This window comes from Rousettus aegyptiacus, unplaced genomic scaffold (genome assembly GCF_014176215.1).
Source record: "Rousettus aegyptiacus isolate mRouAeg1 unplaced genomic scaffold, mRouAeg1.p scaffold_m13_p_6, whole genome shotgun sequence".
Lineage (NCBI taxonomy): Eukaryota > Metazoa > Chordata > Mammalia > Chiroptera > Pteropodidae > Rousettus > Rousettus aegyptiacus.
In genome coordinates, this window is record NW_023416309.1 from 88525267 (window position 1) to 88549168 (window position 23902).

Below are 23902 nucleotides of genomic sequence, written 5' to 3' on the forward strand. Positions count from 1 at the left end.
AGGATTTCCTACCTGGGTCAAGTGATTTTAAGCAAGCTCTGGCTTGTTTTAACAAAGTAAAGGCAGCCAAAAAATAAAATTTATTTGAAAATATTTATCAGTTTGTTAGTATCCATAGATTGTTAGTAAAGGAATGTAAATTCAGAAGAGATATATGAAAATGTTCTAAAACTATTCTTATTAATTTAAATAGCATGGTGGACATACCTTTAAACCTTTGGCAGAAATTTACGAGCAGCATGTTACTAAAGTGAACGAAGAGGTGGCCAAACTTCGTCGGCGTCTTATGGAACTGATAAGCTTAGTTCAAGAAGTGGTAAGAGTATAACCAAAAGATCATTATCCGTTTATAGTCTATCCTATATAAAGTATATTTCGATAATACAAATCAATCAGATGTTAAAGTTAAGATGTGAAAATTTGATAGGATATATTTATTGTCAGTCTCACCAACTTCAAACAAGATGAAAAATTTGGATCCAAACCCCTGGCCTGTTCTGCAGTTGGGGGTAGAGAATTGCCTCCTCTTATAGAGAATCAGTGAATTAAATAAACTTGTTTGTTATAGAGTCATTATTGACTTACAAAGTCATTAAGTCATTCATTCTTTGGACCCCTAGCTTTTGAGAGTTCCTGTTACCAAGGAATGAATTACTACTAGTGTCTTGAATTAGATTCTTGAATAATTTAAAGTAATATTTAACACTACTCTTCAGATATTGTATGGGTCAAACAGCTTTGGTGAGCTGTTTACCATTTATAATACTGCCATGGGAAAATGAAGTAAGTGTCAAACATACTAAATGCACTTTTGGAATATATGTTGTTTACAGTTGCCAGAATGACAATTGTTATTAAATAGGTTTGTGACCATTCCTAACTTAAGATGTCGCTTTTATTTTACCCCTTCAGGAATCAAGATCCAGATCATCATTGATAATGTTCTTTATATAGAAAGTAATGTTTTCGAGTTGCATGTATGCTATCTACAGAATCATTTTGGAATACAAACAAGTGGAATGGTTTCTATTTGGCCTTCATCTAACTATGTTTTTTCCTATTTCTCTTGGCAGTATTAAAATTTAGTCATTAGGGAAGGTTAGTAGGCTGAGATTCTCACTGCTTATATTTATAATAATATAGGAAACATTGCTTTTTATTTTCTGAGGTACGCTATTTCAAAATCTATATGTACTCTAATCTTTGAAAAACTTATTTTGTTTCTGTGTTTTGAAAAAGAAAAACTTGTAAACTAAAGTAGATATGGCTTAAAATTTTTTTAAATTTGTTTTAGGATTTTGCGCAATTTGAATTGGCTTTGGTATACTTTTTGAATGGTGGTTTCCTATCACAGATATGATTGAGTCTTTGAGTATGTGCTCTGTATGTGTTAACTAAACCAATTTTTTTGTAATTGCATATCTGTTTGTTTATTAATTGCTATTTTTAAGAATTTTTTTGTCTGGTTCAGTTCGATGTACAATTTTTTTTTAAAGCAGTAAGTTTTCTATGATATATGAACAATGAAGTATTATTGGCTTACATTTTTTAAAGAGGAAATTAATTGACTTTAAGAATAATTGTAATGATTAATGTCTATTTGCTTCTGTTTTAAAAATTCTTCAGTTAAATTTTTTTTACTTTTTTATGTTCTAGGAAAGAAATGTAGAAGCTGTAAGAAATGCAAAAGATGAGCGTGTTCGGGAAATTAGGAATGCGGTGGAGATGATGATTGCCCGGTTAGACACACAGCTGAAGAATAAGCTTATAACACTGATGGGTGGGTGTTTTTCTATGCTACCAGAGTACATGGTGCTTCGAGCTTTCTTGAGATTCAATCTTTGAAAAGTAAAATTTGGTAATTGTTTAGGCTAGGAAAAGATTGATTTCAAAAAATAAAAGTTTCACCTATTAAATGTCTCTCTGTATCAGGTAATGTTATTCCAAATTGAAAAAGTTCCTGCTAACCACATGAGATAGATATGCTTCCAGCTCTTCATACTTTGTGGTTTAAAAGAATATGGTCTGTTTAGGCAAGCATACCTATTTGGTCTACTTTTTTTTTTTTTAATATGTAAAGCAGTTTCTTTTCTATTCCTAATAATCCCTAGTAATTCCTATAATTATAATTTCTTTATTCCTGTGTGTTTCCAGCTTCTTGAGACTATTTCCCTCTGAACATTCTTTTTTACAGATTCTTATGTTCAAAGAACAAACCTACTACTGGCATTAAATTTAAATATCTTGCCCACTTACTACATTCTTTAAGCCATAAATTTTGGGGAGGAATTATTACAATATAATTGAGTAAAAAATTTACTTTTCTAGATATTTATATTTTGAAAGATGCAATAACATTAATTCACTTACAAAGTATATTTCTGAGATGAATTTAGTTGATCTAAATTGCATTTTCTCTAAAACTATTAAGGGTTGGTTCTGAAATCCTCTTGTCAAAGCTACTTTAGTATTAGATTCAACCTCCTAAAGCTCTGGGAAAATTTTTTAGGGTAGCTGTAATGAAGAAGTTTTGCTTTTTTAAAATTGATGCCTTATTATTGAATATGTTCAGTGGAAGGTAATTTTTTTCTTAAACCGATAATGAGCCTGAACATTAGTGTTTTGCTGTTTTTAAAAGGTCAGAAGACTTCTCTAACACAAGAAACAGAGCTTTTGGAGTCTTTACTTCAGGAGGTAGAGCACCAGGTAATGAAATAATAAATGTAATAAAGTCTTTAACCGTAATTGTTCATATGCTTTAAAATTTTTTAAATATTATGTAAGATTAAAAGATCTGGGGATTTATCTGCCATTCTGGGTTTTTTTATGAAATAAGACTCAGCTGTTCATCTCAAGTTTTCTCCATTGTGTTCGGAAACTAGAGAAAATTACTTAGATTTTGTTTTGTAAAGATGGATTTATTTTTACTGGGAATAATGCATAGGCATGTATAAATTTATAAAAGATTATAATCTTCTGATGTGACTTAAGTGGTATCTTTGAGATAGAATATTATTGCTAATTACATGCCCAAATTAATATTTTTATTTATTAAGGACATTTTAATTAGGCACTAAATAGACAGCCTGCATTGTTTTAGATGTTTAGAATATAACAGTGGAGAAATGGAAAAAATCTATCCTTATAAGTTTACATTTTAGATTAGGGGTAGGTGAGTGTGAAGAACAGAGTGAATGAATAAATAAAATGTATAGTGCCCCCACTAGTATTTGATATAGTTATCTATCTTGATTTTGGTTTTTGGAGTTCTCGAATTCTTTTCTATGCCTGATACATAGCTATCCCCTGAGATTGTTCTCATAATTATCATCCTGGGGATTCCCTTCACTTCTTTCTTGGGTTGAATTCCATGTTTCTTCATTCCCATGGCTTCCACTTTCTTGGTTTGCTCATTTGTGATGGAATTATACTTCCTCTTTTAGCTTTCTTGAAAGAGTAATCAGAATAAATTTTTCAAAATTGTATGTCTGAAAATGTTTTTATTCAATCTTTACACTTGACTGACAGTTTGGCTGGTAAGATTCAGTACATAAATATTTATTTAAATGCTCTTGTTTTCTAGTACTCCCACTCATAATTATGCATGTTGTTCTCCTGGTCCAGAGAATTTATTTTATTTCCTCAAGAGAATAAGCCAGTAGCCTTCTGCCAGTGATGTGACAAATTTAAACCTGCTTTGGTGAAGTAGGGCCAGGGCTCTGGGGATCTATGTGCCTTTTTTTTTTTTTTTTTTTTAAACAGCTTTATTGAGGAATAATTGATATAAGATAAACTGCATGTATTTAAAGTGTATAATTTTGTAAGTTTTGACAAATGTATACACCTGTGAAGCCATCATCATAGTCAAGATAGTAAATACATCCATCTATCCTCAAAAATTTCCTTGTGTCTTTTCGTAAACTCTCCTGCTTCTGCCTAGCCTTCCCCCACCAGGCAACCACCTATCCGCTCTCTGTCATTATAGATTAGTTGGGTTACCCTTTTTTAGAGTTTTATATAATTGAAATCATATGCATTATATACTCATTTTATGTCTGACTTCTTTCACTGAGCAAAATTATTTTGTGATTTGTTCATATATCAATAGTTCTTGCCTATTTAATTGCTGAGTAATATTTCATTATATGTCTATGCCACAATTTGTTTTTCCTTTCAGCTACTTATGGTCATTTCGGTTGCTTCCTGTGTTTGGCTTTTACCAATAAAGCTGAGATGAACATTCATGTACAGATGTGTATATTTCCTTTTCTCTTGGGTCCACCTAAGATAAAATGGCTGGGTCAAATGGTTGATAATGATTAACTTTTTAGTAACTGCCAACTGTTTTCTGAAGTGATTGTACCATTTTATATTTCCATCAGTAGTCTAAATAGAGTACCAGTTCCTCTACATATGGCTTTAATTTGCATTTGTCTTATAACTAATGATGTTAAGCATCCTTTCTTTTTATTTTTTTTTTTTTAGGTGAGTGAGCAACTCTTGGTTGACCTCACAGATGGCAAGAACCTTGTCAGCTTACAGTCCCTTATTTTTTTGATTTTTTACACCTACAGCACCTGGTCTTCCTAGGTGGTCTCCCATCCAAGTACTACTAACCAGGCACAATCCTGCTTATCCTCCAAGGTAGATGAGATAGGGCTTGTTAAGGGTAGCATGGCCATAGACAAGCATCCTTTCTTGAACTTATTTGCCATCTGTATATCTTCCTCATTCACGTGTCTATTCAAATCTGTCGCCCATCATTTTATTGACTTGTTTTCTTCTTGGGTTTTGAGAGTTCTTTATACAAAGAACTTGATGTAAGTCCTTTATTAGATATGTTTTACAAAGATTTTCTTCAAGTCTGTGGCTTGTCTTTTCATTCTCTTAAAAGTGCCTTTTGAAGAAGAGAAGTTTTTAATTTTGATGAAGTATAAGTTATCAATTTGTTCTTTTGGTGTCATAGCTAAGAAATCTACATAACTCAAAATCTCAAGATTTCTGTCCTATGTTTTCTCCAGAAGTTTTTTATAGTTTTAGATTTTTTTTTTTAAGTCTGTGATCCATTTGGAATTATTTTTGTGTGTGAGATATTTGATCCATGGTGGTTTTTTGTTTTTGTTTTCATGTATTGTTTTCACATGTTTGTTTTCACATATTGCTATCCAGTTCCAGCACTGTTTGTTGAAGATCAACCTCTTATCACTGAATTGCCTTTGCATTTTTTTTTATTATTATCTTTTTTTAATCTCCCTTACCCCCTTCCACCTCTGACCTACGGATGCCGTCTTCTCTTAAGAACTGGATCTCTGAAGACAGGGCGGGGCATCTCCCACATGTGCTCTGCACACACACCTGGGGCCTGGCGCACCCAGGGTATGGATTGTGGCTTCACTGGGGCTCGAACCCAGGACCTTTTGCTTGTAAAATAGACGTGCTAACCACTACTCTATGGAACTACTTCATCTTTTGCATTTTTTTTTTTTTTAAATTAGTTGTCTACACAGACTTTGGTCTACCTCTAAGACTCTGTTCTATTCCACTGTTTTATTTTATGCCAATACTACAGTGTTTTGATTACGGCGTCTTTATAATGAAAGATAGTATCATCTTTTCAGCTTCTTTTAAGAGTTTGTTTTGGCTATTAGATGTGTTTCGTTGCATTTCCATAATTAATTTTAGAATTAACCTGTTAATTTCTTCCAAAAAAAGTTTCAAAGTTTTGATTGGAATTGCATTGGATCTGTAGATTATTTGGGGAATATGTGACATTTTAACAGTAGTGAGTCCTCATTTCATGAAGAAGGCTCTATTTATTTAGGTCTATAATTTCTCAGCAGTGTTTTATAGTTTTCCGGGTACAAGTTTTTCTCATGTTTTGTTAGATTTATTCAATATTTCAGAATTTTCGATGTTACAAATGGTATTTTTAAAAATTTTCACTTTCTGATTTCTTGTGTTTATACATTGATTTTTATATATTAATCTTGTATCCTGCTATCTTGCTAAATTTCATTTGTTCTAGTAGCTATTTTATAGATTCCTTGGATTGCCTGTAGATTAGTCATGTCATCTCTGAATAAAAAGTTTTCTTTCTGATCTGGCTACCTTTTATTTCTTTTTCTTGTTAGGTTGTTTTTACTGGCCAGAACTTCAATATAATGTTGATTTATCATGTTAGCTCTAAGTTTATTGTAGATGTCCTTTATCAGGTTTAGCCCTCTTATTCCTGTTTGATTAGAGCTTTCATTGGGAATGAATATTGGATTTTGTCAAATTCTCTGCATGTATTGAGATAATCGTGTGGTTTTCTTTTTTAGTTTTTAAAATGGATGAACTTAAAAAAATATTAAATGAACTTCGTAATTCTGTGTTAAACACCCTGGTTTGGTTGATGTATTGTCCTTTTAATATATTACTGGATTTGATTAGCTAAGATTTTGTTTAGAATTTTTGCATTTTTTGTGAATGAGGGATATTAGACCGTAGTTTTCTTCAAATTTCTTTATCTTTATTATCAAAGTAATGCTGTTCTCAAATAATAAGTTTTAAAATTAGCCCTCTTCAGTTTTCTGGAGGAAGTTTTATAGAATTGGTATTGTTTCTTCCTTAGATGTTTGCTAAAATTCACCAGTGAAGTTATTGGGGACTGGTTTTCTTTGTGGACTAGTTTTTTATTACAAATTCAAATTCTCACATAGATATAGGGTAGTTCACATTATCTATATCTTCTTCAGAAAACTTTGATAGTTTGTATCTTTCAAGTAATAGTTCATTTGAATTTGCCAAATTTATTGGCATAAAGTTTATAATATTCCCTTAGCAGCCTTTTAACATTTGTAGACTATAATGATGCCACTGCTCTTTTTCCCTATGTTGGTAATTCATGGCTTTTTTTTGTCTTTGATGTGTTTGCCTAGAGGATATCGATTTTTATTTACTCTTTTCAATGAACTAGGTTTTGGTTTTGGTTTTTCTGTTTTTATTTTCTTATTTCTTTGGTTTTTGTTTTGATCTAATTGTTTCTTTTGCTTAGTTTTAATTTGCTCTTTTCTAAAATCTTAAGCTAGAAGCTTGGGTTATTGATTTGAGACTTCTGTTTAAATCTTACATTTCTTCTGATTTCTTTTTTAAACTACAGATTCATCAGAAGTATGTATTTAGTTTCCAAATATTTGGGATTTTCCTGATAGTCTGTAATGTCATAAGGTCAAGTTGGTTGATGATGATATTCAAGTCTACTACATTCATGCGAACTTTGTTTCATCGGTTTTTGAGAGAGGTATTGAAATTTTCAGCAATAATTAGAAACTTGTCTGTTTCTTCTGGCAAGTCTGTTAGTTTTTGCTTTAGCTATTTTGAAGCCATTCAATTATGGGCATAAACATCTAAGATTATTATATCAAAAAGCCAGTTCAGCTTTCATTTAATTATATTTGATATCAAAATGTCGTTTAAGCTTTCATTTTACTAGTGTTACCATGCTGTATTTTATTCTGTTATTTTATCTTTAATGTATTCGCTTCTAAGCATTTAAAGTGTGTCTTGTAGGCAGCATGTGGTTGGGTCTGTTTGGTTTTTTTTTTAGTCTAATATAATCTTTGACTTTTATCTGGGATGTTTAGAACATTCACATTCAGAGTGCTTACTGATATGGTGAATTTTGAGTCTAACATCTTGCTATTTTCTATTTGTTCCATCTGTTTTTTGTTTCCCTTTTTTGGGGGTCATTTTTTGATTATTTTTTTAGAATTTGAGTATTGTTATCAGTGAATGACACCGATGTCATTAATAAAAATAAGTGGATTAAGTTGTACTTTTGAAACTCCTATGATGAACTATTTGATGACATGAATCTAGAGAATGATGAGGAATTTAAAGTGAAAACATTACTAGTGATAAAAAGGAAAACTACATTATACAAAGGGAACCTTAAGCAGATAATCATGATTTTGTATTCTAACAACATAAAACTTGGAATATATAACGCAGATACTGACAGAATTATAATATTTTGATTAACTCACTATCTATAGCAGATGTTTAAAAAATAACTGATAGCTCCAGCTAACAAAAGATTGTAAAAATAGAGGATATTTGAAAAAGAAAATTAAGACCTTTGATCTAAAAGATATATTGGAATCCTGAATCCCAAAATGAACGTATTTTTTAAGTCTACATGGAACAGTTTTAACATTTGATATTGTATTAAGGTATATAGGAGTCTGGAGAAATTTCAGAAATTTATATAAGGCGTATTTTCTGTGACCACAATGTAATAAAAAACATAGTTTAAAAAATCGTGTATGTAAATTTGCATTTATATGTATGTTAAATATCTACATAGTCTTTAAAGGAAGTAAGACATTGTAATTAAAATGGTAAATTATTAAAATAATAGATTTAGCTAAGGGATTTTTAGAAGGAAACTTAGTATAAAATGCAATTAAAAAAAAATTGACTACATGAGTTAAGTCTTCAACTTAAGAAGAGGGAACAATAGTGTAGAGCAGAAAACAGAAAGAAATCTTGGGGCTAGTAATGAAATTAACAAAAGAGTGTCATGAAATAGTTGAGGGGATCAGCACACCCAATATTGGATCTTTGAAAAAAGATACCCTAGCAAGATTGATGAAGAAAAATGAAGAAAGCATCCATCAGTATATTGGGAAGAAAAACAGACATAACTACAAATAAAGTAGAAATTTAAATAATAAAAATAATTATTAAAAATAAATATATAGTTTCTACTATATAACACGAACTGTTCTGTGTGCTTTTCAGAAAATGAACAACTTTATTCAGGTAGAATCTACAGGAAAAGGGTAATTTTCTAGAAAATTATAATTACCAAACATAAGAAAGAATATAATTTAAACTAAGAAACATTAAGTAAATTATGTTGGCAAGAAATTTCTCTCCTTCAAAAGATCTAGACCAATGGAGAAATTTTACCAAATCTTTAAATATCTGTTGCTTATCATAAGCAGTTCTTTCCTTTGGAAATTTGTACAAAAAGTATGAAACGGAACATCTCATTCTTTGAGACTGATATAACCCTAATAACTAATTTGGCATATGAACAGTGTAAGAAAAGAAAATTAAAGCTCAATTTTACTGTAAACATAAATGCCAAAATCTTAAATACTGGCAAATCAAAATCAAGATATTTAAGAAAACAAAACAAGAAAGCAAGATCAGTTAGGGTTAATCACAGGAATGAAAGGAATGTTTCATTATCAGAAAAAATCTTTTTGATTGTAACTCAGGAGATTAGAAGGCAAAACCACATAAATATCTAAATAGAAATGAATAAAATAATATTAATTTAAAAAATAACATTCGATTATATTTGATCCTTGTTCAAACATATTTAGCAAAGTATGAGTAACTTTTAACTTTATTAAAGGTACCTACTTAAAACTAAGGTTAAAAAAAAAATCTGAGATTGCCTACTGCCAGTGTTTCACTTCTGAGTGTGCTGGTTCTTGTTTTTAAAATAAGACAATAAAAGTGTTATAAATAAATAGGAAGAGATAAAATTCATTTGTGGAAGATGTGGTTTTATATAGCTGTTAAACCTTTTTGGTGAGCAGATTTTCGTTGTTGATATAAAATCAAGATATACGAATCACTAGAGTTCCTGTATGTCAGGAATAACGAGCTAGAAAATTTAATGGAAAAAAATGCCTTTCATATTGGTAATAAAAATAAATAATTTTGAATAAATCAAGATGTTGAAAACCTTAATAGAGACAATTATAAAAAATCAAGATATAAAAATCACTAATGAAGACCTTTATAGAAATATTAATTATAAAACAGAAACTGTTCTGCATCTCATTGATTCTTACATGTATATTTTGTTACATTATACTGGTACAGCCATAATTTATTGACTTTTTTTAGTGACACATAAAGTTATGTTTAATAATCAAGGGTCTGTTACATTTTATGTATATTTAGCCAGGGGAAAATTCAACATCACAAAGGTATAATGTAATTCAGTATTTATTTCAACATGAATTTTCTTGGAATTTGGTAAAATTTTAATATTAACATAAAAGCACAAAGGACCCAGCTAACCAACAATCATGTATTAAAAAGAAAGAACAAATTTGAGGTTCTTGTTATATCTCATATCAAAACAATGTAAAATCATAGTAATTAGGACACTGGTTTCATCACAAACACAGAAAATGGACAAGCAGAACAGAATAAGAAGTCAGGAATGGACCCCCAGGGATGTATGAAGACTTGATATATGATAGAGGTGGAGGAAGTTGGACCTTTCAACAAATATTGTGCGGGAAATGAAATTCAGTCTTCATTTTACACCATACTCAAGACTCAGTTCCAGGTGGATTAAAGACCTAAATATGTCGCAAAATTTGATTTTTAGAAGAGAATATCTTTGGTATAGGTAGAGAAAGATTTCTCAAGGCACAATATAAGGAATATAAAATTTGAATGCATTACAATTAAAACTTAGTGAACAAAAAAATTTTCTCAAACTAGGTTGACAAGCTATAGATTTGAAAAAGATATTTGTCATTCCTAAAACTGAACAGCAGTGGATATCCAGAATTTATAAGGAAATACTGCTCAACCGCAAATAATGATCTCATTATTTAAACAATCTCATTAAAAGTGAACAGGGGATATGAACAGATAGTTAACAGAAGTAGACGTTCAGATGACTAGTAAATTGAAATTTCATTGATAATCTGGCAAATATAAGCTAAAACCACTACACAATGCTGTCTTACGCTCATTAGGTTGGCAGAAATTAATAAGTAAAAATGTAAAGGTGCCAAGAATATACAGCAGAGTGAACTTATACAGTGCTAATGGAAACCTGCAAACATTGGAAAGCAGTTGGCTACTATCTGCTATAAATTGACAGTATGCTTTAATAGAAATTCCAATCCTAGAGAAACTTGCATATGTGTGCAAGGAACTGTGTGCAAAAATCTCCAGTTATTTTTAAAAATGAACAATAGGAAACAACCTAAATATCTATTTATAAAGAAGATAAATTGTGCTGTATTCATGCAGTGATTTTCTTTAAAACTGTCAGAAGTAGTAGATTATGAATATCATTAAACCTTGAAAACAATGTTGAGTGAAGAATGTAGGCTACCTGGTGATACAGCCTGATAGTATTTATTAAAGTCTGAACACATTTAGTACATTGTTTATGGATGTGTGTAGACGCATATACTTGTATAAACACATGTAGTATAGAGCGGTAGTAAACTTCAGTTGTAGGAGTGAGTTACCTTAGGAGGAAATGGAATCAAGGAAGGGTACTCACAAGTATGTATTCAATAAATATTTGAATAAGAGCTATAAGTTTTGATATTTATCATGATACTAGTCATATCCTTGGTGCTGTAAGCAACTGTCATTGAAAAGATATAAAACCCAGTTGTACTGAATTTTGTGAATATCATTCATATGCCATTTGATAGTGTATTAGTTTGCTATGGCTGCCCTATCAAAATACCATAGATTGGAGGCTTTAACGACAAAAATTTGTTTTCTCATTGTTCTGGAGGCTGGAAATCCAAGGTGAAGGTTGATTTCCTTTGAGTCTCTCTTTAATTTGCAAATGATTATCTTCAGTGCTCTCTAAAGACTTTTGTTATCTCCACTGAAGTATTGAGGGTTGGGAGACTGTAGCATATTTTTTTAGGGGGGGGCGGGGAGGGGGAGGCGTGTACAGCATGTACATAGTTCAGCCCATAACATTTTACAAAACTGTCAAACTGTTTCACATATAGCTTCATGATTGTCATAACAAACCCAGCAAAGCACGGAGAAATATTCCAGTTTTACACATAAACACTCTGTCAGAGTCATAGTGTGTGGCAGAACTAGGACTTCAAACTGGTTGTCTTGAATACAAAGTTAGTGGTCTTGACCATCATGCTTATTTTACTAAAGTTGGATTTGTCACTTTTTACCTTTGTCATAACAAAGTAGTATTTCCCAAATCGATATGGGTTAAAACTTTTTTTGCATATGTTTACATCTTAAAATTTCTCTGGTTCCTGGAATGCAATTTGAGAAGTTCTTGTTTGAAAGCTATCAACCTATATGTATTAATACGTAATGGCTTCACTGTAGCAGTCTAAAATATATTTGTAGTTGTTTAAAAGTGGATTTACCCTAATATATAAGGAGAGAAAAATGCATTAAAATCAAATATACTTAATGATTTTACTGTCAGAATGCAAATAAATAAGCATATTCTTTGTAGATTCTTAATTCTCAAACTCACTTTGAAAGTCATTCTATTTTTCTGTGTCTCTTTTTTTAGTATATAGCCAGAATAATTTATATTACTCTTTTTTTATTAAGGAGGTGCCAATGAATAGACATAATTTTTTTCTCACACAGTTGCGGTCGTGTAGTAAGAGTGAGTTGATATCTAAGAGCTCAGAGATCCTCATGATGTTTCAGCAAGTTCATCGAAAGCCCATGGCATCCTTTGTTACCACTCCTGTTCCACCAGATTTTACCAGGTATGACAGTTTTTAACCCTCATTTTTATATGAAGTTTATGTGCAAATTCACATACTTATTTCAAAAGAATGTTGTTTTCATCTTTTTTTTTAAGATGCTGTTTATAATGATGTGGTGTAGTGAACTTTAGTTTATGCATGTAATGGTTTAAAAAATTCTAGTGGACTTCCTACACTTCTGAGCATAAAGAGACGATAGTGAATTAGGAATTGGTTTCTTCCTGGAGCTTCATCTTCATACTGTAGGAAAAAAATTGATCTCATTTTATTTCATTCTTTATTTCATTCAGGGTCCATTTTTTAAAACTGAGATATAATTGATGTATAACATTAGTTTCAGGTTTACAACATTATGATACAGTATTTGTATCTTGTGAAGCAATCACCACAGTAAATCCAGTGGTGATTTTCGTGATGACAACTTCTAAGGTCTCTGAGCAACTTTTAAATATACAATACAGTATTATTAATAATAGGCACTATGCTGTACATTACATTCCCATGACTTAATTATTTTATAATTAACAGTTTTTACTTTTTGACCCCCATTTTTAGATTCTTCATATAAGTCAGCTCATACAGCATTTGTCTTTCTGTCTTGTTCTCTTTCTGACTTACTTCACTTAATATAATACTCTTCAAGGTCCATTCATGTTGTCTCATGTTTATTCTTTTATTTACCTTTTGAGTTTACTTATATCTTGTTATACAGTGACTATAACTTATTTACATGTATTTTGTCAAAAGGAAAACTCATGAATAGATGAAATGCTTTCACTAACTTTTTTTTTGGTTGTAGATGGAAAGGCCTGAAATTGGGAGGGGGAAGATAGGAGGCACATCAATAAAGAGGAAAACACCAAAAAATTAAAAAATTTAAAAATCTGAGAATTAGGGAGCTTTTTGTGGGCAAAGGTTACCTTAGAGTTCCCTCTCTCCAGTAATGCTTACTGTCTTATTGGAAATTTTGGTTTATAACTTACCCATAATTTTTATTAGAAACTCAGTTCGTTAGTCGCAGTATACAGGAAACAAATATTCATATGTCGATGCATTGAGCAGCAAAAAAAGTGGACCAAGTAAGAAAGGCCAGATCAAAGTTTAGTGCAAAGCAGTGGTGAATGTTCCTGAGCTTTGAGGTCATGACTGGATTGTCTTAAGTTCCATCAGATGACGATTGGTGATGGAGCCACAATGGAGAATAAAAGGCCATTAAACAATTGCAATGTTATTTATTAAGGACTGTATGCTCAGTACTGTCGTAGGTGCTACAAAGGAGGCATGGAAGAGGAACTAAAAATTTTACTGAGTATATATTCCAAATTAAATAGTAGAAAACTGCATCTTAAAGTCTGTTATTTGTTACTCAGTTACCTACTACTGTCTGATATCAGAAATTCTGAAAAGAAGTCAGGATAGAGACTGGTGTGGTAAAGACTCCATACCTAGAAGAGAACTGTGGACCTTGAAAAATACTTAGGAATTCATTAGGGTGATGGGAATAGGATATGTATGCATGAACAAAAATGTGTTAGCTGTATTTGGAGGACAGCAAGGAAATCCATTTCAACCAGAATTTGAAGGGCTCGTGTAGGTGTTGGAGTGTTGTAGGAAATAAGACTGCATAAGTGTCCTCAGGGAGAACTTAAAAGATAGAATTAAAAAAAAAAAAAAAGCTAGACTGATACCCCAGAAATGGTCGAGTTGGGAAGGAAAACCAGTTTTTATGTAGCTGGGAAAGAAAACCAATCTGTTATATTGTTAATCACAGATTTTCACAATCCAAGTCATAAGCTCAAAGCTTAGGAGCATTCACCACTGCTTTGCATATCTAAACTTTGATCTGTAACTTAATGTAAATAAATGCTGGCCTTTCTTACCTGGCCTTGCTTCTTTGCTGCTCAATACATCAACATATGAATACTTGTTTCCTGTATATTGTAATTCATGAACTGAGTTTCTAATTAAAATTATGGTTAAAATTATGGAAGAAATGGATACTTCTGGTCCTCTTTCTTCCCTCGTTCATTAAGTCATGAGGAGGACTCTGGTCTAGAAATTTGCAGATCAATATTTTTCAGATTATTGGGCTAGATAGAGATGGTTCAAGGCTAGCTTCTTCTTATTCTGTGACAATAAATACTGACACAATCATCAAATAAGTTCAGTCATAAAGACCAGAGTAGAGGAGATATAGAAATAAAAGTATGAGAAGATAAAGCTGTATTTGTAGGCAAAGTGTTAACATCAGTATGCTTTCAGATAGATAACCTCTGAAGGGGTGAGCATAACGTGGAGATGTTAACAGTAGTGATGAAATCAAATGGCTCAGCAGTCTCTGTGGCTTTGTGTGTATGTAAATATGCAAAAGAAATTTTTGATCCGGTATTTTCATGAAATTATAAGAATTTTCTAGCCAATGTTTGTAAATATTCAGTGAATATTTGAATGCCTAGACATGTGCTGGGAAGTGCAAGTAGTAGGCATGACAGAGTTTTTATTTCCTCAGATTATAAATTCTGTGTGAAAGATAGATGATTAAAGCAATAGTAAAATAAAATGATGACTGGTGATAGGGAGAGTATATGCATCCTGTTTAATGCTGCCCCAAGCACTAACTTGTTATATTATTTGTGTCTGAAAGTTTTCTTTTAAAAATATACATATGTACTAATCAAAAACAGACTCACAAATACAGAGGACAATCTGGTGTTGGCCAGAGGGGAGGGGATTGGGGCACTGGGAGAAAGGAGTAAAGGGATAAAGAAATACAAATTATTAGTTGACAGATGGTCACGGGGATGGGGAGCATGGCATAGGGAATTCACTTAGCAGTAATGTAGTGGCTAGGTATAGAGCCAGAGGAGAGAAAGAGCAGTCAGGGGGGTTGTTTTAGAAACTATATAAGTGTCTAACCAATATACTGTATATGTGAAACTAATAATACAACTAAACAAAATATATACATACATAGGCCTATATCACAATACCTTAGGATTGATAGATCTGTTTTCTGTGTTCTGAATGTGATCATTTTCTGTCAGCAAGTGAGAGCTAGGATGGACCATACTGTACCTTTTAGTTAGTGAGCTTTAGCAACCTATATTCAGTTTATAAGCTTTCTTCCTCACTGTTCTGAAGATCTTGCAAGATCAGCAGGCAACTGGAGGTTGGTTGGAATCTTTAGACATTATGAAGGATGTTATGCATTTAGTGGCAGAATTGATCAGCACTTACTTGTGTGATTGGAAGTTGCATGAAATTATAGCCCAAAGTATGTCATGACTTGACCAAATTTGAAGACTATTCTGAGGAGACTCTCTGATTCAGTTCATAGTTCCAGGAAGGCTAATTGCATGGGTCCTCCAAATTGGGGTTTGTGTTTATTGAGTTCTAAGAGAGCATATAATGAGAAGTTAGAGCAGACCTCCAAAGGTATGTGACTTCTAATTTGTTATCTGAAGGAACAGTAAGGGTTAAATATGCTACAGGATCTGGGAATGAGAAATATGAATTTTGTAAGAAGTAACAACTGCCTAGGGATATGGTAGGGATACTTAACAATTGCATAATAGCTATACAGTTTACAGTTACAGGGCAAACTACATCTACTACTGTGATAAGATGTGAGCTATTCAGCTATAGGTACTACTATAAAATAAAGAATAATATATTTTAAAATCTATGTTGTATTTTCATTGGCAAACTACTAATTTCTTTAGGAACTTTCACAGTGTGAAAGAACTGCGGACGTATCTCGTATCTTATTTTGGTAATCACAAATTTTCATGAATTGGAACTTTAGAGAATATGTTCGAAGATGTTGATGAAATGACTTGCAGTTTATCTTTTTGGTAAATTTATTTTATATATTAAATGTATAATACTGTTACAGTACTGTGTGTGACAGTGTCTTTATCATAAGTGTTTTACTGACTGTGACTTTTGAGGTATTCTAGTGATAGTGCATTGGATTGTTCACATGATTAAAGGGTATTTAGCGGCAAAATGGACTGTCACTTTGCCTGTGTGTGTAGTTGTAGTTCAGTTCTCTTTGGAGACTATATGAAACTAAAGTTGTCTGAGGTAACCTTGCCTTGCCAAGAAACTGTTAATGTGCTTATCCATGCTGATTGACCCCTTTGGGATTATGTATTCTTACCCTACAAAATTGTGTAGGTTTATTTGCTAATAAATAGCCTCAGAGTCTTTAAAGTCTGTCAATATTCCTCCTAATTTGTTCCAAAGAAGGAAGCTTGGGGATTTATTGTGATGTGTTTTGCTTTTGCTGTTTCTTTTGTTTTTTAAGCCTGTTTATATTGATTTTATATTCAGGTTCCTAGCCTAAGCATCAGTTTTTTCCTTTTCCTGTTTCATCAGTGTTTTTAAAATGTCTCTTATACTTACTTTAATACTTAATTACATAGTGCCTTTTTAAAAAGAGTTATTTCATAAAGTAGTTGTTGAGTCCTTAATTTCATTGCAAACTTTTGATGGCATTTTTTGAAGGTTTTATGAATTTGTTTGATTTAATGTTATTTTTAATTAGAATTTAAAAATATTTCTTAGGGACTTATTTCAGTTTAGTAAAGTTTTTAAGATATTGCTGATGGACTTTGTTTTTTAACTAAATGAAAATTTAAACCTATATAAGCCAAGTAATTTTATTTTGCCTTTGCTTCTTTTTAGTGAATTAGTACCATCATATGATTCAGCAACTTTTGTTTTAGAGAATTTCAGGTAAGAGTTTTTGACAACTCTGAATTTTTTTGTGTGTGCATAAGTAGCCAGGAAGGTGTTATTTCTGGGAAGGATGTAAAGCTGATAAACTATGACACTCAGTGTAGTCTTAGAAGAAACACATTTCTTCTAGAAACATAGAGGTTGTTTGTTTGGATTGTATTTCTTCAGGAGAGATTGCTTTCTAGTCTGGAAAAAGAAACCTTTTTTTAAAAAAAAAAAAAGAAGAAGAGGGTCCACTTAGCTTTTGCTAAGGTGGGGCGAATGGGGTGATAGAAATCAATGAACACCCTACCTATTTTCTAAAATAAGAGTGGTGGGAAGAAGTCCATTTGAGTCCAGTTTATCTCAGCTCAAAGTGAGGAATTATGAATAAGAGGCCATTATTTTAACAAATTTGTCAGCTTTGTAACTTGCATGTTAGTTCTTTTACCATTACTTCCTTTTCTTTAAGATTGGAAGCAAAGATTGAAAAAAAAAAAAAAGTCCTAAGGGTCTTATTTTCAGGGGCAGCATAGAAACAGGGAACCAAGAATATAAGATCTTGCCTGGGGGAGAAAAACTCCAGGAGGTGATAACCATCAAAATAAGGCCAAACTGAGAATTTATACCACTCCCCATTTTATTTATTTTTTTCTTACAGGATAATTTTGTGGCTCTAGTACACACTTTCTGAGGATTTCCCCACATGTGTTAAGATTTAGCACATGTTATTTTGTTTTCCCATTTAATAAAAAGGATAATTATACTACAGGGATGTGAGGAAGAAACACTTTTTCTTTAATGGTGAAAGACTACTTGTTGAAGTGGTAATTAAATTAAAGACAGTTATATTTTCCTTTTCCCATAAATGTCAGTTTGGGGGGTTTTAACTTGAAACTTAAAAGATATTACTGAATATTTCAGTATTTTAAATTTTCTTTTATTTCAGAATGTAAATATGTATAAATTTACACAGTGCAATCTCGACTTGGTCGGTCACCTTCCATTACTTGTCCAGGACTTTAAATAAGTAACATAAATAAAGTGATTGGTTTTTATTTTGCCTATGCTGTTTCACAACAGTTTTGATTTTGGGATTTGGTTGATTTTCTTTAGCACTTTGCGTCAGAGAGCAGATCCTGTTTACAGTCCGCCTCTTCAAGTTTCAGGACTTTGTTGGAGGTTAAAAGTTTACCCAGTAAGTTTTTCATATTTCTAATAAATTTTTAAACCAACATTTTTCAAGATTTTGTAGTACACCGGTTCGCTTTTTTTAGTGGAATAAGGAATTAATGATAATTTTTATGTTACTTTATAGAATCTATTACTAAATCTATGAAAAAATGAGTTAAAAATGAACAGCATGAACCTTGACATACTGCAGTATCTTATTTCTTGTTTGTAGGAAGATACTTTAGAAGAAATGTTTAAAATTTTTATTTAAAAAAATTTTTTAAGTAAAAATAAAATATGGATACAGAAAGCCATCAGAAATGTGTGTATGCTGATTGCATACTCATGGTGCATTTCAGTGTGTTCCTTTGACCTATATATTTTCTGCACATTGGCAGCTGGATCCTGTTGCATGATGAGATGCATAGTCAATCCTATGGCAAGAATATAAGCAGTAGTGTTTTTTTTAATCACATGTTGTTTAGTTACATCTTTTTTTGTGATATTGGCAGCTCTTGATGCTTATTACCTATATCTGTTAATTCATTAGGAGTTGCAAAACACTGATATTCTCATTTTATTGTTTCTTTTTCATTTGTTACTTGTAATCCTTTTATAAAGAGACCATCCCTTTATTTATTATTTGGTTACCCAGTAGTACAGTTCATGTAGAACAGGCAGGATTCTTTCCTGTTATTTACTAGTTTTTGTTATTCTCTGAAAGTGAAAAATTATCATTATGAGCTCATGGCTTTATACATATTTAATCTCTTCAGTTGACTTCTGTATCACTTTGCTTTGACCCTCATATTCCTTAGTAGTGACCTTAGTAGTTAGCTTTCTTGTTCTCATCCATGGCAAGATGCTCTAGGCTCATTTTGTACAGTTTTTACTCTACCTGGAATCAACCAATTGTATTTTAGGAACTGAGAACGAGGGATGCTAATTTCTATCAGGTTGGTCACTGTTTCTAGGCCTCCTTAGTCAACAGAGCTAGGAAATACATAGGTAAATATATGTGGATATTTCTGGGGAGAGGTGATCTGTATTTACTTAAAAATATATTCAGTAGACTTTATTTTTAAAAGCAGTTTTAGGTTAACAGCAAAACTGAGTGGAAGATACAGAGTTCCATATATCCCTTGACCCACTCATATACAGCACTTTCCACTATCAACATATTCTGCAGCGGAATGGTACATTTATGCAGTTGATGAATTTATGGACATTATCACCAGAGTCCTAGTTCATACTAGAGTTCCTTCTTGGTGTTGTAAGTTTTTTTTGTTTTGTTTTGTTTTGTTTTTTGGTCCTTTTTATTATGCCAAAGACCTTTGCATACTTAGAGAAAAACTGTGTAGGAATGTGGATAAAATTGAAGTCAATAAGCTCCAGGGTCTCAGTAGAGAAAAAATATTTATGAACATTTTTAAATTGCTATATAATAGTAGAATATTGTTTTTTGGATACATGTATATATATTTTTTAAAGATGAAATCATTTATGAGTTAATGCTCATATTTACAATTCAAATTCAGGACTATAGAGGTATTTTTTTTTTTAACTTAATCCTTTTATATTAGACCTGTATCTTTTTTCTTCCACTCTAGAATTGATACTTCTTGAAGTCACAGGAAATGAATTAGGACATCTCATAATCAATCACTCATTTACTTTATTTTATCTTACAAACAGAGAAATCTCAGAGTAGGATCTCTAATTCTGCCATCAGTTTGGTCACTGAGAACTGTTTTAAAATGTTTTTGCTTATACTCTCTTCATTCTCCTCTTCAATGTAGTTTTAGTTATTTTTTTTAATGTTTCTGAATTATAGTTTTAAATGTCTATTATGTTCCTTCCTTTAATTTTTTTTCTTGGGTCTAGTATTACCTGCATTTTTAATCTTCTTTGCCTGTTTTCAATATTTATTACTTTTTCACTCTAATTTTTTTTAGCTTTCTTCATTTCTTCATCAAAAAATTTGTCCTTCAATTACTTCTTTTTTGAAGATATCAACTGTTGTGCGTACTTGCTCTTGTGTTCCTTTCAATTGTCTTTATTTCTTAAATAACTTTTTCTATTTATAATTCTTAGTTCTATCACCTGATATTCTTGAGTTTTCCTTACTCTGATTTGTATTATTCCTTCATGTCATTTTCTTTTTTTCTTTCTGTGGCCTATCATTATTTCCCTAGTGTCTTTTAGGTTGTTTTGAAACAGGTTACAGTTTTGATTCCGTGGGTGTGGTTCTCTAGAGTGCTTTCATTGCTTGTAAGGATGTTCTGCTCTTTCTTTGTTTTGGAGGGGAAGCGAATAGTGCATATCACAGATTACCCCTTTAATCATTTCTAAGTGTACATTTAGTAGTGTTAAGTATATTCTTATTCATATCGTTGTGTTGCCAATTTCCATAACTTTTTCAGCTTGCAAAACTCTGCCCATTAAGAATTAACTCACCATTTCTTTCTGCCCTCAACCTGTGGCAGCCAATATTCTACATCTATTTCTGCGAATATGACTACTCTAGATACTTCATAAATGTGGAATCATACAGTGTTTGTCTTTTTGTGACTGGCTTCTTTCATTTAACATAATGTTCTTAAGGTTCATTCACCTTCTGATGTGTGTCAGAATTTCCTTTCTTTCAAAAGCTGAATAACATCCCATTGTATGTATATGTACTACATTTTCTGAATCCGTCTGTCTATGGACACTTAGGTTGCATCTACCTCTTGGCTATAGAGTAGTAATGCTCTGAACATGGATGTGCAAATATCTCAAGATCCTTCTTTCAGTTCTTTTGGATATATACCCAGAAGTGGTATTGCTGGATCATACGATAATTTTATTTTAATTTGCTGAGGAACCTCCATACAGTTTTCCACAGTGGCTACACCATTTTACTTTCCCATCAGCAGTGTACCTAGGATTCCAGTTTCTCCATATCTTTGTCAGTACTTGTTTTCCGTTTCCTTTATAGTAGCCATCCTAATGGGTCTGAGGTAATATTGTGGTTTTGATTTTTGTATTTCTCTGGCGATTACTGATGTTGATCATCTTATGCTTGTTGGCCATTTGTATATTCTGTTTAGATAAATGTGTATTGAAATCCTCAGCCCATTTTTATCATGTTTTTTGATTTTGAGTTGTAGGAGTTCTTTATATATTCTGGATATTTAACCATTTATCAGATAAATGATTTACACATATTCTTCCATTGTGTAGGTGGCTTTTTATTCTGTTGATTGTGTCCTTTGATGCACAGATGATTTTAATTTTGAAGTAGTTCAGTTTGTCTATTTTTGCTTTCAGTTTCATATCTGAGAAATGCTTACCAAATCCAGTGTCATGAAACTTTTCTCCTATGTTTTCTTTTAAGAGTTCTGTAGTTTCTAGGACTTATGTTTTGATCTTTGATCCATTTGCAATTAATTTTTCAGTATATTGTGTACGGGTCCAACTTCATTGTTTTGTGTGTGGATAGCCAGTGTTATGTCCCAATCAAAAATGTGTTTTTTGAGATTCGTTGACTCTGATCCTCTTTTCCACTTTTATAAGGACCTTCTCCTTTGTCTCTGTTATTTCTGTGTTTTTTATCTTTTGTTTCACTCCTAGCTGTTTCTTTGCAATCTTTGGATCTGTTCTGAGAGGCCCTGAATATTCATTTTTAAGAGTTTAGAGTACTAGACTGCATTTAGGTCTCAGACTTTTTATTATGTCCCCTTGTACTCAGTTGGTATTATATTGAACAGCTCTTTCCAGTTTCAGCTGTTGTATTTGGCTCACCACGCTTAACTAACTCTTGGTTATTTTCTAGTTTTCCTGTTTTCTGGGCCATTAGCCTGCCTCATTGCTTCCCCTGTCTTTCACACAGATGTAGATATCAAGTAGGTCTTTGTGGTTATAATTCAGATGTCTTTACCTGCTTGTGTTTTGGGGATTGTGGTCTAGTTTTGTTGTAAATGTTGTTCGTGAGCTTTTGGTTTTGCCATCCAGTTATTTCTTGTTTTATGTTCGCATCGGGAATTGCATAAACTATGGTGCCATTGCAGTGATCTTTTCAGAACCTCTGCCTGTTGAAAAATCTTAAAACCAGTATTTTGTTAGAAGTATAGCTGGCATGTAAATAAGAGTAGTAAAAAATGTTGTATAAAATTATGATAAAAATCAAATAAAAAAAATTTCTACTATTTACTGATAAAGATCAGGAGTGAAAAGTATTTATTCCCTCCAGGGAAATTGTTCTAGGAACAAAATTCATAAGAGAAACCTCAGCTATTTGAACAAGGATGTTGATTGATTTTTTGAAAATCACAGTGATTTCTGATATAATTTATTTTGAAGAAAATTCACTGATTTTAGCAAGTCTTAACGTAGTCATGTAATCATTATGATACTCATGTTATTTCATTCCCCTTTTCAGCTAATCCCTTTTTTTTTCTTCCTGACTCCTTTACAACTACAGATCTGCTTTTGTCACTATAATTTTACTTTTCCACTACTTAACTAGTGATTGATTATTCAATAGTATTTACTGAGTGATTGCCCTGAGAGCTGTCTCAGGACCTTTTAGAGCAAAGTAGCCTCGAAATGAAGGAGTTACTAAGTACTTGCACCCCTATGTCATCATATCCCAGTAGATACTAGAGATGAATAATGGGATCCCTGCCCTTAGCCCTTACTATCTGGTTGGGGAAACATATTTATACATGTAGTTTTAACATGTGTAATTCTTTAAAAAAAGTAGACATGTGAGCAAAGTACTGAAGAAGTAGAGTGGAATAATTGTCTTTGTAAAAACTTTTGTAATAGCACTTTAAACTTCTATTAAACTTCAATCTCCAGACAGAATCTTATATGGAATGTTAACATATAAAACACAGAAATGATTTTTAATTACTTTCAACATCAAGTGTTACCTGTGTCTATTTTACTCTGTTTTTGGTGGTAAATGTTTCATTTTTTGTCTCATTCCTAGTGAAATTGAGGAGGGTGTTTTTGGGTGTTTTCGGGTTTTTTTTTTTTTTTTTGATATTTTATCGGAGGCTGATTTTTTAAGAGTTCTTTGTATGTTAAAACTCTTAATTCTTAATAATTATCGATATTTTTCTTAGTTTGTGTGCCTTAAATTTTTTTTAATGTACAAAAGTTGCGAGTTGTTAACAGACTCAAATCTTCTAGATTTTTTATTATTTCTCTTACTGTTTTTAAGCTTAGAAGTATTCCCAATCCAAATATCAGATTAGTTTGTATTTTTTTGCTTGTTTTACTGGGCTTAATCTTTTACATTTAAATTGATCTGGAATTTATGTTTGTATGACATCTTTTTTTATTTAAGGATGGAAATGGAGTTGTTCGTGGTTACTACTTATCTGTGTTTCTGGAACTCTCAGCTGGCTTACCTGAAACTTCCAAGTAAGATATGCAATTAAATAGCAAACTTGAGTGTGTTTACATACATTACTTTTAGCATTTCT

The 23902-nt window shown here is 31.9% G+C and overlaps 1 protein-coding gene across 6 annotated transcripts in view; it reads left to right on the forward strand.

Moving 5' to 3' along the window:
* The window catches only part of TRIM37 (tripartite motif containing 37), a 103551-nt gene that overhangs the window by 14908 nt on the left and 64741 nt on the right, over positions 1-23902 (forward strand). For all 6 annotated transcript variants that reach the window (XM_036222845.1, XM_016123066.2, XM_036222847.1 and 3 more), the window contains 7 exons: positions 194-316; positions 1657-1780; positions 2639-2706; positions 12406-12530; positions 17220-17270; positions 18369-18450; positions 23764-23840. In XM_036222845.1, the coding sequence (XP_036078738.1) occupies positions 194-316; positions 1657-1780; positions 2639-2706; positions 12406-12530; positions 17220-17270; positions 18369-18450; positions 23764-23840 (650 nt within the window). The remainder of the gene's footprint in view (positions 1-193; positions 317-1656; positions 1781-2638; positions 2707-12405; positions 12531-17219; positions 17271-18368; positions 18451-23763; positions 23841-23902) is intronic.